The following is a 13,121-nucleotide window of genomic DNA, read 5'->3' on the forward strand; positions in this document are numbered from 1 at the left end:
TTCCTCCATTGTTAGTTGGATGGACGTCCACCATTGATCGCATGTGTGCCGAACATGTTTTATGTGAAGAATAGTTTTTAGCGGCAGTCCGCGACAGCGATAAAAGGCATTTTCAGCCTAGCAATCAAGGATGCCGCTAAATCATACAAATCAACATTGGGTGTGAGTCCAGCAATACATATGTCCATTGTTACGAGTTTTCATGTATATGTATAGTCACTAGAATATGAGAACTAGAAATATGGTCATTTCAAACTTTTTTTGCAAATCCAACGGTGTGGATGTGTTTGGTATGGTGAATTTGCTAGGACTCAACCATGGATTATGTATTTTTGATGAAAAAATATGATTTTTAATGCTTAAATATTTATGAAGATTTTGAGCCACTGATTTTAGATCTTTAAAAAATCTTGTTTATCAAAATCAGATAATTCAAGAGTGGGTTCTTATAAAACCAAACATGTAAATCTCATCCATAAGATTAGAGTCAAGAGAAAAGAATAAAAAATCCATGAAAATCATGATTCACACATTAGTTCTCATATTCTAGTTCCTTCATCTGGATGATTTAGTAACTCATGAATGAGTACTACATTTTCATTGTATCAGCTTGATTAGGAATCGAGGCCCCGCCTCGCCTTGCCCCGTTTGGACAGGGGATGGATGTTAAAATCAAAACCCGTGTGGGGATGGAGGTAGGGATGGACTTACGCGTCCCCCGCCCTGCCCATCCCCGATCTCCGTTAGTAAAATAATTAAAATACCCTTTGACGGTTCGATCTCCTTCTTTAAGAATGACAGTGGACTGGGAGAAATAGAGGCCCCGCCCCACCTTGCCCCGTTTGGACCCGAGATGAAGGACATGAAACGAGGATAGAGGTTAAAATCAAAACCCTTGCAGGGATGAGAGGCAGAATTTTGAGACTGGGCAGGGTAGAGACCTTGTCCCAGCATCGGCCCCTGTCCACTGCCATCCCTAAGCTTGTTCTTTTGGTAGCTCTAGGGGAAGGTTGGCTGCCATTTGCCTCTTCCCCAGCTGTTAGTTTGTTTTGTCGTTTTTTGTGAAAATGTATAGGTTTTTGCCAAGAGAGAGTTTTAATTGAAAAAAGAAGAGGGAGAATACCGCAGTTCTGATTGGCATCGGTTATGGGAATCTATTGTTTTGTTGAAAAGTTCAATGAATCGTTTTCTTGAGAGAGAGAGGGAGAGAGAGAGAGGTTACTATCGTGTTTGTCTCTGTTGTTTTGTCTGTTCACATTGGATTTGTAATCGATTCCAATTCACATATTAAGATAAAGAACGCAAGTACCCTATTTCTAGTTTCAGAACTACGTCATAAGGTTTGGGGTTTCAATCGTTGCTTAGGGCTTAGGGTGTACCGTGTTCCCTTCCAAATGGTCTGTACCCACTTTACCCAAGAAAAGTGTAACCTAACTCTAGACTTGGTAGGGCTGAAGAACTGTTGGTTCACGAGTTGCATGAGGGACATAGACGACCAAGAGATCGGATTGATTGTGACTAAGCCTAGCTGTGGTAGACAGACAGCTCATGATTTGTATTGAGATCCATGAAAGATGGACCGTGTGAGCAGTCTTGGGATATGGGTTCCATGTCCCAAGGCAACCCGGTCATGAATCTGCCTGAGTCCCGTGGACTCTACGTACACTTTCCACTTGATTTGGGTCGATTCCGGTGTATAGTTGGGAACACAGGTGATATTTTGAAAATATGCTTAAAAAAACGTGGTACCTTGGTTACCATTTTAAATAGCCAAAATGTCTGTTATTTCCAAAATACCGCCACAATTTTTTTCATGGAATATCTTGAATTTTAGGTTTCTACTTTCTACTAATTGTTATATAACTAATATAACAAAAATTAATAAAAAAACGAAAATAGATGTGGATCAAATTCAGGTCTGTATTACAAAGAGTCGATCCCCAATGAAGATCTGGTAATGTGGACTGGATCCTGGTCAACCATACATATGGAGTCCACCTCAATTAAAATCTGATGGGATCCCAAGAATGGGTCTAGACTCTAGATCCAACCTATTTTTCCTAATCAGCGATATCTCAGTTAATTTTCCCCTATAGCGGGTTTCCTGTAAATATTAAAAGAATTATCAATATTTTTTTTAATAAAAGCATATATATATATATATATATATATTTGCTAATAGCAGGCCTTAAAACAAGACGCGGTCATTTTTTCTTTTCTTTCACACTGAAAAATAGGGGATCTTAAACGGGATTGGAGTCAACCGGATCTGATATTAAAAATCCTAGAACTGACCCACAAAAATACTCATATCCTGTGAGTCTGGCCTCATTACCCATTGGTTCCGATTTGCATCAGAATCATGGCACACACACTTTGTTTTCTTTAAGTTTTTGGATCTAGGGTAAAGGGAAAACCCCTCCCCAATCACCGACTGCACATTAGCAGGCCTCAAGTTAGTAAAACCCTTGAGGTCGTTCCTGCCCACCGGGGAGTATACCTACCGTTGACCTTGCAGCAAGAGATGTTGTGTATGGGTTTTGAACCATGGTTGTCCCAATGTCAGATCCTTTAAAAGCTGCCTAACCTTTTCTAAAAGATTTGTAGCTCACATGTAGAACCTTACATAGCTGGATCCAACTAGGATCAAGCTTATCACAGTTCCAGGTACCATGTCATTGTCTATTTACTAGGGGTGTCAATGGGTCAGGTTTGACCCATACCCGACCTGTACCAAACCTTATAGGGTCAGGGTTTGGTGATAAAAAAAGGAGGTCCGATTAGAAACCAGGTCTGACCCAAAGGGTCTGATTAGTATATGGAGCCAGGTATGGTTTGTGAAATTTTGTACCAGAACCGGGTCCGATCCTAGTTCCAATTAGGACCCGGGTCTGGGTATGGTTTTCTTATAGCAGACCTGATAGAATCTGGGTCCAGACCCGGTACCCGCACCTCAAAACAAATCTATGTTCAGACACACCTGGGTCCGAACCATAACCGACCCGTTGACCGCCAACCCCCCTTACTATTTACCAATAACGACAGGATAGTGAAGCTAGCTAGGCTCCCAGATGTGAGCTAAATATAGTGTTAGGGTTCTCATTTCTGAGGTAGCCAGGCCCCGCCCGTGAATCATATATGGACAAAATATTTGGACCATTTAGTAAAGGAAGGCCAGGCCTCATTTAGGCTAGCTTGATTTTTGTCAGATCCAGATCTGGGCCGGATAGGGAAAGACCCATATTCAAATTTATCTATGTAAAACCCGCCACAATGTCCAAATTGAAATCATATTTTGTCAGGTTTGGCCTCATGTGATCAAGATGAACCAGAATATGTTCTGAACTCTCAGACCATATGCCTGCAAGTCTCTGATCAGTAAAACCAGAACTGGATCCGACCTACCACCATCCTTAACTAGATTGGTTGGCAGAATTTGCTTTACCTTAACTGTGGTATATTAATATCCCCAGAATGGTCATAAGGTAATAGTGAAACAACAAAAATCTTAGTGTAGCTACACCATGAGATAGTGTTGAATACATCCATCATTGGTATTGAAATGCCTTGTATGCTCTTTTTACTAAAACCATACTCTCGACAAAGGCTACTACTATACTACTACTACTACTACTACTAAGGTGTCCTATCGATGCAAGGAATGGAATTGCTGTATTGGCAGGGTATGAAAGATTATTATTTCTTGGTGAGTGGGAGCCACATATCCTTGGGGGGGGGGGGGGGGGGGGGGGTGAGGGGCATCCCCTGCGTGACTATGAAAAAAAAAGGGTAAGACCAGAAAATTGTATATTGGGCAACCGAAAACTAGAAAAAGTAGTAAAAAGTGCTTAATGCAAACACATTAATTTGAAAAAGTAGACATACCAAAGAGTGCAGCTTATGCAATTCAAGTAGTGCCACCAAAGCATTACTACAGTATTTTTCCCACCCTGCAAGAGCTGATAAAGAGCTCCTTTGAACTCGTGCTGAATATGAACAACGACTGCTCACCTAAGCTCGGCTAATATAGGCTCCTTAACTAGTAATAAATATATGAAGAATTTGGCTTGCAAGCAACAAGTTTAAAATTCAAATCCCATTGCTTAATCTTTGGAACAATGTATCTCTTTTGTAAATGCGCCAGTTCGAGTTTGGCTTAATAGGTTTAAACTCCAAATTGTATTAATTTCAAATTTGAAAAATATATATACTTTTGTAAACAAGCTAGCACGAGCTCAGCTCATTTAACTGAGGCTCACCATGAGCTCAAAACTTGGCTTAGCTCCCCACAAGACTGGGCTGAGCTTGAACACCCTCTATCAGTTCGTTCAGCTTGTTTACCAGGAAAAGATTTGTTGCTAGATTTGAACGAAGCTCTGATCCAGGTGAATAGGATGTTGACAACATCCTAACTAAATCTGATCAAGGAATATGAACGTTGGATCGTGATGTAACCTTTTTTTTCTATATACATGAACCGGAGATACTGATGATAGAGCGAAGAGCACAGTGATACGAACAGTACATATAGTATAGCACCAGTTATTTCATGGCATGTAGCACATCTGTTATCAATTTGAAACAGATGACATACCCTGGCTTTGTTATACGGAATCATAGTCCGTTTATGACCTCACATCACATTAATAGGCCGACATGATGGGAAAGATTTAAAAGATAAAGCTGCTAACATGAAATTCAGCATACTGCTTATTTCAAGAGCCGATTTTGACATATCCAATAAGCCAGTGAACCACAAAGATCACGTCGGTATATTATTGTGTTTGATCAGCTTTCCTAAGCAATGAGGCATGTAAAGGGATACATGTGAAGGGGAGCTACATATTCTTCAACTTTTCCCACTTTCCTGCAACAGACCAACTTATCCCACTTTTTCTGGAGAGGGTGTGCATGCCAACACCACCTCAGGATCAAATGGCATTGCACGGACAAATGCAAGACTTGGATTCTGATGTAATTGCAAAAAGAGCATACCAACCTACACTTACGAAATCAGCAGCAAGATTTTGTCATGAGCTGCAGAACCATCTATATGGAAATGCAATTCTTTTTCTAACATATTCAATACTAATCAATTTCATGGTTGAAGATTGGTTCACCCACTCTGCAATGGGGACTTTGTGAAAATTTTGTTGCTTTGGGTTTTGGAGCACATCAAGTTGATACAATGAACTGGAAGCCCAAATAAATCCTAGAAGATAACAAGGGGAATATTGCCTCATCAGCCTTTCTTTGTTCTCTCTTAATAGTTATTGAGGCAAGATGCCAGACTCTTCTATGTCAACAGAGTACAAAAGGTAAGACCTAATAAGAGAAATGAGCTTAGCACAACACGATATGGGGATATGGGATAGAAACCTAATCCTAAAAGGAGAAAACCCATCATTGAACAATCATAGGAATAGAAGAAATAGGTTCAGACCAAGTTACAGAACTCTCTCTGAGTTGGGCAACATAAAAGAACCTATTCTAAAATGGATGTAGGCTCAACTGAAGCCCAATGCAGGTTGAACTCTATCGAATCTAAGCCTCATTTGCATCAAGACTGATCCACAAAATCAATCAATTGATATCAAATATGACTAAGCCATCTCATTTTATGAGTCGTAGTCTTAAACTGTGTCCAACTTTGAATGTTTTAGTAGCTATGTCGGTATTTCTTTCCTTTTTTATTTCTAGTAGTTGGACGTTTCATCAAGCTATGATATATTCAAGGACAAGTGTAACTTCATCATTTGATACCAAGAAACAGTAGTTAACACTTCACAACAGGAGAAGATGAAAGGGTCGAGACTAACAAGTAAAAGAAAGGGTAGATTTTAAGGCACAAGCATAGTTAAAATAACATGACCATGTTTCTTGTCCAGTACGCTCCTTGGAATTATCTCCAAGTTCACCCATTTCTATCAAAAGCTACAATTCAAGCCATACCTCCACTTGTTGCTGTCCTGATTATCTGAAACAATGCTGCCAATAAATAGTAAAAAGAAAAAACCAGAACCATCAGAGAGGAACTTCCACCGTAATTAATTTACATATACTAACCAAACATGCCAATTTACCATTACTGATTCAAGCTAGATACTTTCACACCTCGTAATCTAATTGTAGGTGCAGTGGCAGTAAATCATGATGGAGAACAACAACTAAAACCCTTAATTTTGAGAGAGAGAGAGAGCATGTTGCAACCACAAAAATAATGGAGCTAGATGACAGACACACCACATTATTGGCAGTCAAATGAATATTAACAAGAGTGTAGATATTTATGTACCAAAGAACTAATTAATTCTAAACTGTGAAGCATACGAGCTAGCACATCAACTGAACAACTCTTTACATGCAATCAATTTGGAGGCACTGGAAGGTATAACAGATGTCCATGGTGGCAAAAGACAAGAGTGTAAAGATGACGGCTGGAGGCCAAGTTATGCAGTAACAGGCAACAGAAAAATGTGATGGCATTAAAAGTCTTACAAGTTCACACAGCAATAAAAAAAGGTCAGGTTCAAGACTCGAGTATCGTTGTTTGCTGTTTCATGAGGCTATGAAACAGCAGGATCTTCAGTAGGTTTAGTATGAGTACAGGGTTTGTCATCATGAGCATTCTCGCAATCCAGGTATATCCTTTTATTTATTGGGTTCACTATACAACAAAATCAACAAATTCTATTGGACAACAGGTAGAGATGGGGCAAGATTAAAGTTGACTTTTGCAAACTCTTTTATCACATTTTGTTCTCAAAGAAAGTAAAATGTCCAGGAAAATGTATCCTTTTGAACAGGAACATATCATCTATGCCCGTTTCAAAGGAAAAAATACCCAACTAAGAGACCTAGCTCCAGCATCCAATTTGTGAATACTAAGCCACAAAAATGGACCTATGCATCAAAGGACACAAACAAAGATATGAAATAGTGTTTCTTAAGGACTCAAGATGTCCATTAGGAGATTTACCACAAGTAGTATATTTATCCAATGTCAACTTTTAAACAATATCAGGACAATGACACTTAGAGGGACATTGATTTCAAGGTGTGTAATTCCAGTGATCCTTGAAGAGAAGACTACTTTTTGTTTTATGCTGCTCCATTTTGCTATAAAGTGCAAGGACTATGGGACTTTGAGCCTCAACACCATGGCTCTTGGACACCCTTATAGATTATTAGAAATATATTTGCTCCCACCTCAAAATCCTAGTACGTTAATGGACTTATTGCATTAGTTTTATGCCATAATGCAGCTTGCACAATCTCATTTTCTATATTTCATTAAACAATTATGTCACTATAGCCATCATAAGTGCATCATCCAAAAAAATCACAATTTTTTTTATGCCTAACGATAAGAAAACACTCTAAAAGACATATCTCACTGCAAATAGAAGAATTGTCCAACATGTAGAAACTGACCAGATAACCATATGAATATAGCTAACAAGGTCAACTCAATGACAAGCAAGGCTGTAAGGATCTTTCAGATCGCAAAGACCATATCTCTTCCTATAAGAATCAAATATTTGCACTGTCTTCAGATCTCAAAACACAAAATAAGATTGAAAAAAAAACTAATAAAAACACTAATATAATAATCGGCACCAATGGGGAACTGAGGGGAGGTTAATAGGAATTGTTTGAACATGCAGAATAAATGAAAATGGAAGAAAAGGTACTTGTTTTCTCCTTTTAACAGATATGAGAAGTGGATCCAATGGTTAGCTCTATAATTCCTCTCAATAATACTAAGGCTGAATAATGTCAGCACACGCCCCCCTTTTTGGCGTTCATAGGCTGCTGCTTGATTTGGCAGAGTTAAAGATTGGGTGTGTATGACAGGACACTTTTTGGCAGAGTTTAAGATTGGGTGTATATGACAGGCCGCTTTTTGGCGTTTATACGCTGCTGCTCGGTTAATCAAAGTTTAAGATTGGGTGCGCATGACAGTTGGAAATGCAACTTTCCAGATTTCAATATTGGGTTCCTCATAGAAACTACATATAGTTATCAATTGAAATATATGGCCCAATACTGGAAGTGTTTCTTCATAGATTTCAAAATTAGTTAAAACAACAAAAGTTAGACCTGAAATCACAAATTCCTTGAATATTAAAAAGTCCATGACATTTGAAATTAATAAGCAGGGGGGCAAGGGAACAACAATGAACCGTGTGTGGAGCTGTCACTTCATCTAGTACGGTCAATGGCTAAACCATCTAAAGAATGGATAGATTTCAATATAGTACCCTTTAGTTCATATGTGGATAAAGAACAGGTACATGATAGTTTAAAAGTCAAACATTCTATCAGCATGCTTTAGATCCTTTTGTATCACCAGAATTTTTATAAAACGACATGCATCAAAGTTAACAGAGTGTTTGGTCTTAGGTTCCACAGTTAAAACATATTTTGATGGAAACATATGCCAATTAATACCAAATATACAGATTTCAACTGTTTGGTAGGTTTCACCAGTTCACATACAAGGCACCAATTTTGTGGAGAAAAATAGGTGACATAAAAGTAGATGGCAACTCAAAACTCGTCCAAATACCCTTTCCCACACCTGAAACATGGTGGTTTCATTTTCCTTTCTAAAAGAAAATCCAGCCTCTCTCACATCCATTTTTGAAGACCTAACTGTTCAATCCTCTCTATCATATCATGAAAAAGGAAAAGATAAGTGGTGTTAATCAGATTCTTCTTTTTCTATTTGCAGTTATTTCGAACAAATAAATTTTCAATAAAGGGACAGGTTTTGGATTGTGTTTGAAATGAATAGAGATGCACAAATTTTTAAAGAGGACATTGGTAATAAATCTGCTTATGATACATGTTAAATTATTATTTTTCTTTTTCTTTTTATTCCCTTTATACAGAAGAACAGCAATTAAGAAGTTGGCAGTCAAGTTATATATAAAATATAATGAAGTCTCAAGTTGAAATCAGTGAAACATGGTAACAGGAGCAAGCTAAGATAGAGCATAAATGAATTTCCTCCAGATTATTATTGGTGTCAATTTTATTTTTCTTATTTTGTTCCTATAGCCTTAATAAATGTCAAAATGGATAGAAATGAAAACAGTGTCACATATATTGGTCACATTTTGAAAATACCGCAATTGATTTTATCGTGATAATTTCGAAGGCTGGCACATTCCCGGAAAAGACCATGATAATTTGCGACTTTTATTGTCCATTTGGAAAATATCACCTATTTTGGAAATATCACATTTTATCCCGCTATTACTGCAATATAAATACTTTTCTTAAGTTTTTATATGTTTATATTTTCCTTGCAATTTTTATATTATATTTTAAAATTTAATATACTAATAATTTCCAAAGAATTCCCCCAAAACAAAAACTTTTTAATTTATTTTGAGATTTTCCTTGTGGGGACTTTCCCAAGAACAAGATTTGTGATATTGAAATGAACTTGCTGTTTTAAATTCCAACAAGCAAAATGACAAATGAAATATATGCTAGCCACAAGCTTTTAAACCACAACCAAGGTACAAGATGGAACAACCTATGTTTCACACAACCACTTTTTGTTGAAAAAGTGGTGTGATAAAATGCATTTATTTCAATATCTGAACCAAATATTCCTTCTTGCAGGCAGAATTAACGTACCTTTGGCTCATAAGATCTTTCTCAAACAAGTAATCTATAACTTTCTGCCTTGTTATCTTATGTATATTCTGTACTTGCTTTCCATATCTTTTCTTCATTATTATTCTAATCTTTTTTTGCTATGTTGTCTCAATTGCTAACTAATGAAGCTTCTGAAGAAAATAATAGAAGTTCCTAGAAATAATTAGCATGTCTAAAGGAAGAGATAGCATACATGATCCAATAACAACAAACACAAAGAAGCCAAGCACAATTGGGCCCACAGGGTAGTCGTATCCTTTCTTCGTAACTGATTCAGGAACTGAACCTCTTTTAGCAATGTTCTTCTGAAACTTTGCTACCTTCCTGTCAGCAAGACGCTTTGAGGTTGTCTGTGAACATGAGAAGACAGTATGGTTCAGGCAATATATCATAAATGTTTATGTATTAGCTTTTGGAACATGGAAGTAGCTGGATGCAAAAAAAGTTCAAGATGCCAAATACAAATCATCATGATTTATAAATATTCAATAATGTCTCTAGGACTCATAATGCCTTTACACATTCCACTGAATGGAGCAAATGCAATACAAACACCTATCCGCTGTTTTGATCACTTTATAAACTGATCCTTTCTATTTATGCTTATTTTAAGTAGTACTTTTTGGTGCTTGGATCATTCACTTCTATTTTTTTAAAGACATTTTATAAACTTTGCCCCTTTTTTCAAAAGGGAAGACCTACTTATTTCTTTCATAAGTTCTTATTTTCTTCCATTCTACCTCCCATCACCATTACCACCATCATCACCACCACCACCACCACCACCACCACCATCATTATCATCATCACCATTGCAACCACCACCACCACCACTAGCACCATCACCATTGCCACTACCATTACCACCACCACCACCACTGTCAACACTATCGCCATTACTATCACCACCCTCACCACTGCCACCATCACTATGTCATTACCACCACTATCATCCACCATTGCCACCACTACCATTCACCATCATCATCGCCACCACCACCACCATCAATCATCACCACTACTAACTAATCTTCTTTTCATATTCATTAAAATTTAAATAGTTGGTGATCCAAACATTCACTTGATTAAAAATAAGGGCAAGTATCTTCATTATAAAATGTGCTTTAATTTATTTTTGTAAGAAACAAAAACAGATCCAAACAGGGCCCTAACAATATAGAAATTATAGAACATTTTGAGAAATTCAACACCTCAAAAATGAGGCATCTGCACTTAACCAAGCCTTGCTTGGAATCAGGTTAGGTGGCTCAGATCCTAAAACAATCTGTATAACAGTATTGCAATTCATCACATATGCTCAAGAGTCAAGGCTCAAGAGATTAGATCAAAACTTTGGAGTTCATATCAAGCATCGATTATTTTTGGATTGTTCAAGTTTGCAAAAAAGTTGCATCTGTTTATTCTGACTATTTTTACCTTAACAAGTCAACTATTATTTTGACTGAGTCAGTCAAGTTCATAGACATGAACGCGTCCACGCAATCTTCTAAGTTAGTCCACCATCGCTTATGTCTTCTAAAGTTCATGCTAAGCCTCCCAATTCAAACCAAACCTTTTTCAATGCCCAGAGACCAAATAAGAAGTGCAATTCAGAGTGTCCTTTGAGAGCTCAAACCAAGTTGCACTTGTTTACTAGAAAGACTTATGAATCAGCCCAACCAAGCTGATATTTTAAAAATATCACGACTATACCATGTTATCTTCATAGGCCGATATAAGACTGATAAAAAATGTGATATTTTCATAATATCACCTACTTTGAAAATATTGAACTTTTATCATGATGTTAACATGGTAAAAAGTTCTTTGTCATACTCTTATATTTTTATATTTCTATTTATACTTTTATGTATTTGCATATTTTTGTATCTGACATTCTTCTGACAAAAACCAAATTTTTCATAAGATTCAAACCACATAAAAGAGGAAGATTTAAGTGAATAGCGATTGATTAAGAAAGCCAAGCATTTTACCATTTTAGTTATGACAAAGAAAGCAGCAAAATCCTGGCTTGAAGTGAAGGAGTTAAGACAACAGAAAAAAAAAAGTCAAAAAGAAAAAAAGAAAAAAAATTCTATCCTTCACTGTTTGATCAAAGGTTAATACCACAAGAATATTCCATAAAATAAGAAGCAAGTTTGTGAGATTTTTTCTTGCCGCGATTTTCCATGAATGGGATTCGTGACATTGTTCCAAACTATGATTCCAACTACCAATGACAACAGACCATGTACACAATTAACACAAACTCGTTTTAACCACCAAATGGGCAACTGACATTTGCTACAAATATGCATCATAAAACCTCCCAGGAACATGATGTTTAACTTTAAATCAAGTACTGGACAGTGCACATGTTGGCAGGGCCCAACTGTTAGAGGGGTTTCCTCAATTCATGGGAGAAATCAGGCTCAACCAAGTCATTGTTTCCCCAAACATCAAATATAACCCAAAAGGATGGAACCTGGACTTTGGGTGCACCCCTTGTCCAGAAAAGCAGGGTAAGTTGGGAAATTGGATTGTGACACTTCCGGATAAGCGGGTACATCCAGACACACCCAAAATTCCTTCTTTTTTATCTAATTATAGACGAAGTTAGGGCGAGAATCACAAATATCAAAAGAAGCCTCTTCTTCTCTATTGTGGCAAAATCAATCCATCATTAGCAAATTTCCACCAACAATTAAAGCAAAGCAAGAAAATCTCCAACAAACCCTAAATTGCCCAACAAAAACGAACAAATTCGATAGGACCAGACTACTTTGAATCAAAATTCCATGCCAATACCTACAAGATCAGTGGAACAGAAAAGGCAAAAAGAGCCCAAAAGTTCTTCAACGAAGCGAAAAAAAAAAGAGGATAGAACTGAAGAAGGGGAAGAAAATCCATATCCGAAAATGCAAACTTCCTCATCGGAGAAGATCAAGAATCAAAACCTATAGCAATTTGATACTTAGGGTATCGACCCCATAAAGAATTCGAGGGAAAAACTGAGAAATCGTAAGAAATGAGAAATTTACCATTTTTTTCTTGCTTTGTTTCGTCGAAGAGACGTTGGTACGAGTCGAATTTCAGGAGAGAGAGAGAGAGAGAGAGAGAGAGAGAGAGAACTAGAATTTCTAGACATCGAAGGGCTCCTTCTTATATTTTGGCCTAATTTTGGGTTACCTACGCAATTAACTAAATTTGCTGGGAAGACGATTTTGGGGTTTGACATTTTGACTTTCAGTTGGGCCATCTTGGAAATGACTAAAAAAACCCTTTGATTTTGTGAGAGGGATGAAGAATGCCACTAGCCCGGCTTCCCCCTTTTATCCAATGTTCATGTTTGTTAAGCAAAAACATGGAATTCGCTTGATCGAAGAATTTATCTTTTGGTGGAGGCTTTCGATTCTAAGGAAAAACTTCAGATGGAATTATCGTGG

The 13,121-nt window shown here is 37.3% G+C and overlaps 1 protein-coding gene across 1 annotated transcript; it reads right to left on the bottom strand.

Annotated features, from left to right (window-relative positions):
- Positions 1 to 5,728: 5,728 nt before the first annotated feature.
- Positions 5,729 to 12,801, bottom strand: LOC149813100 (uncharacterized). The gene is made up of 3 exons (XM_089991758.1): positions 12,717 to 12,801; positions 9,869 to 10,025; positions 5,729 to 5,988 (listed from the first exon to the last, which is right to left on the bottom strand). Exons 1-3 carry the CDS (start codon positions 12,717 to 12,719, stop codon positions 5,942 to 5,944), a joined length of 207 nt encoding a protein of 68 aa, XP_089847884.1. The 5' UTR covers positions 12,720 to 12,801; the 3' UTR covers positions 5,729 to 5,941.
- Between the last annotated feature and the right edge of the window lie 320 nt (positions 12,802 to 13,121).

Source organism: Nuphar pumila, chromosome 16 (genome assembly GCF_984573655.1).
Source record: "Nuphar pumila chromosome 16, dmNupPumi1.hap1.1, whole genome shotgun sequence".
NCBI lineage: Eukaryota > Viridiplantae > Streptophyta > Magnoliopsida > Nymphaeales > Nymphaeaceae > Nuphar > Nuphar pumila.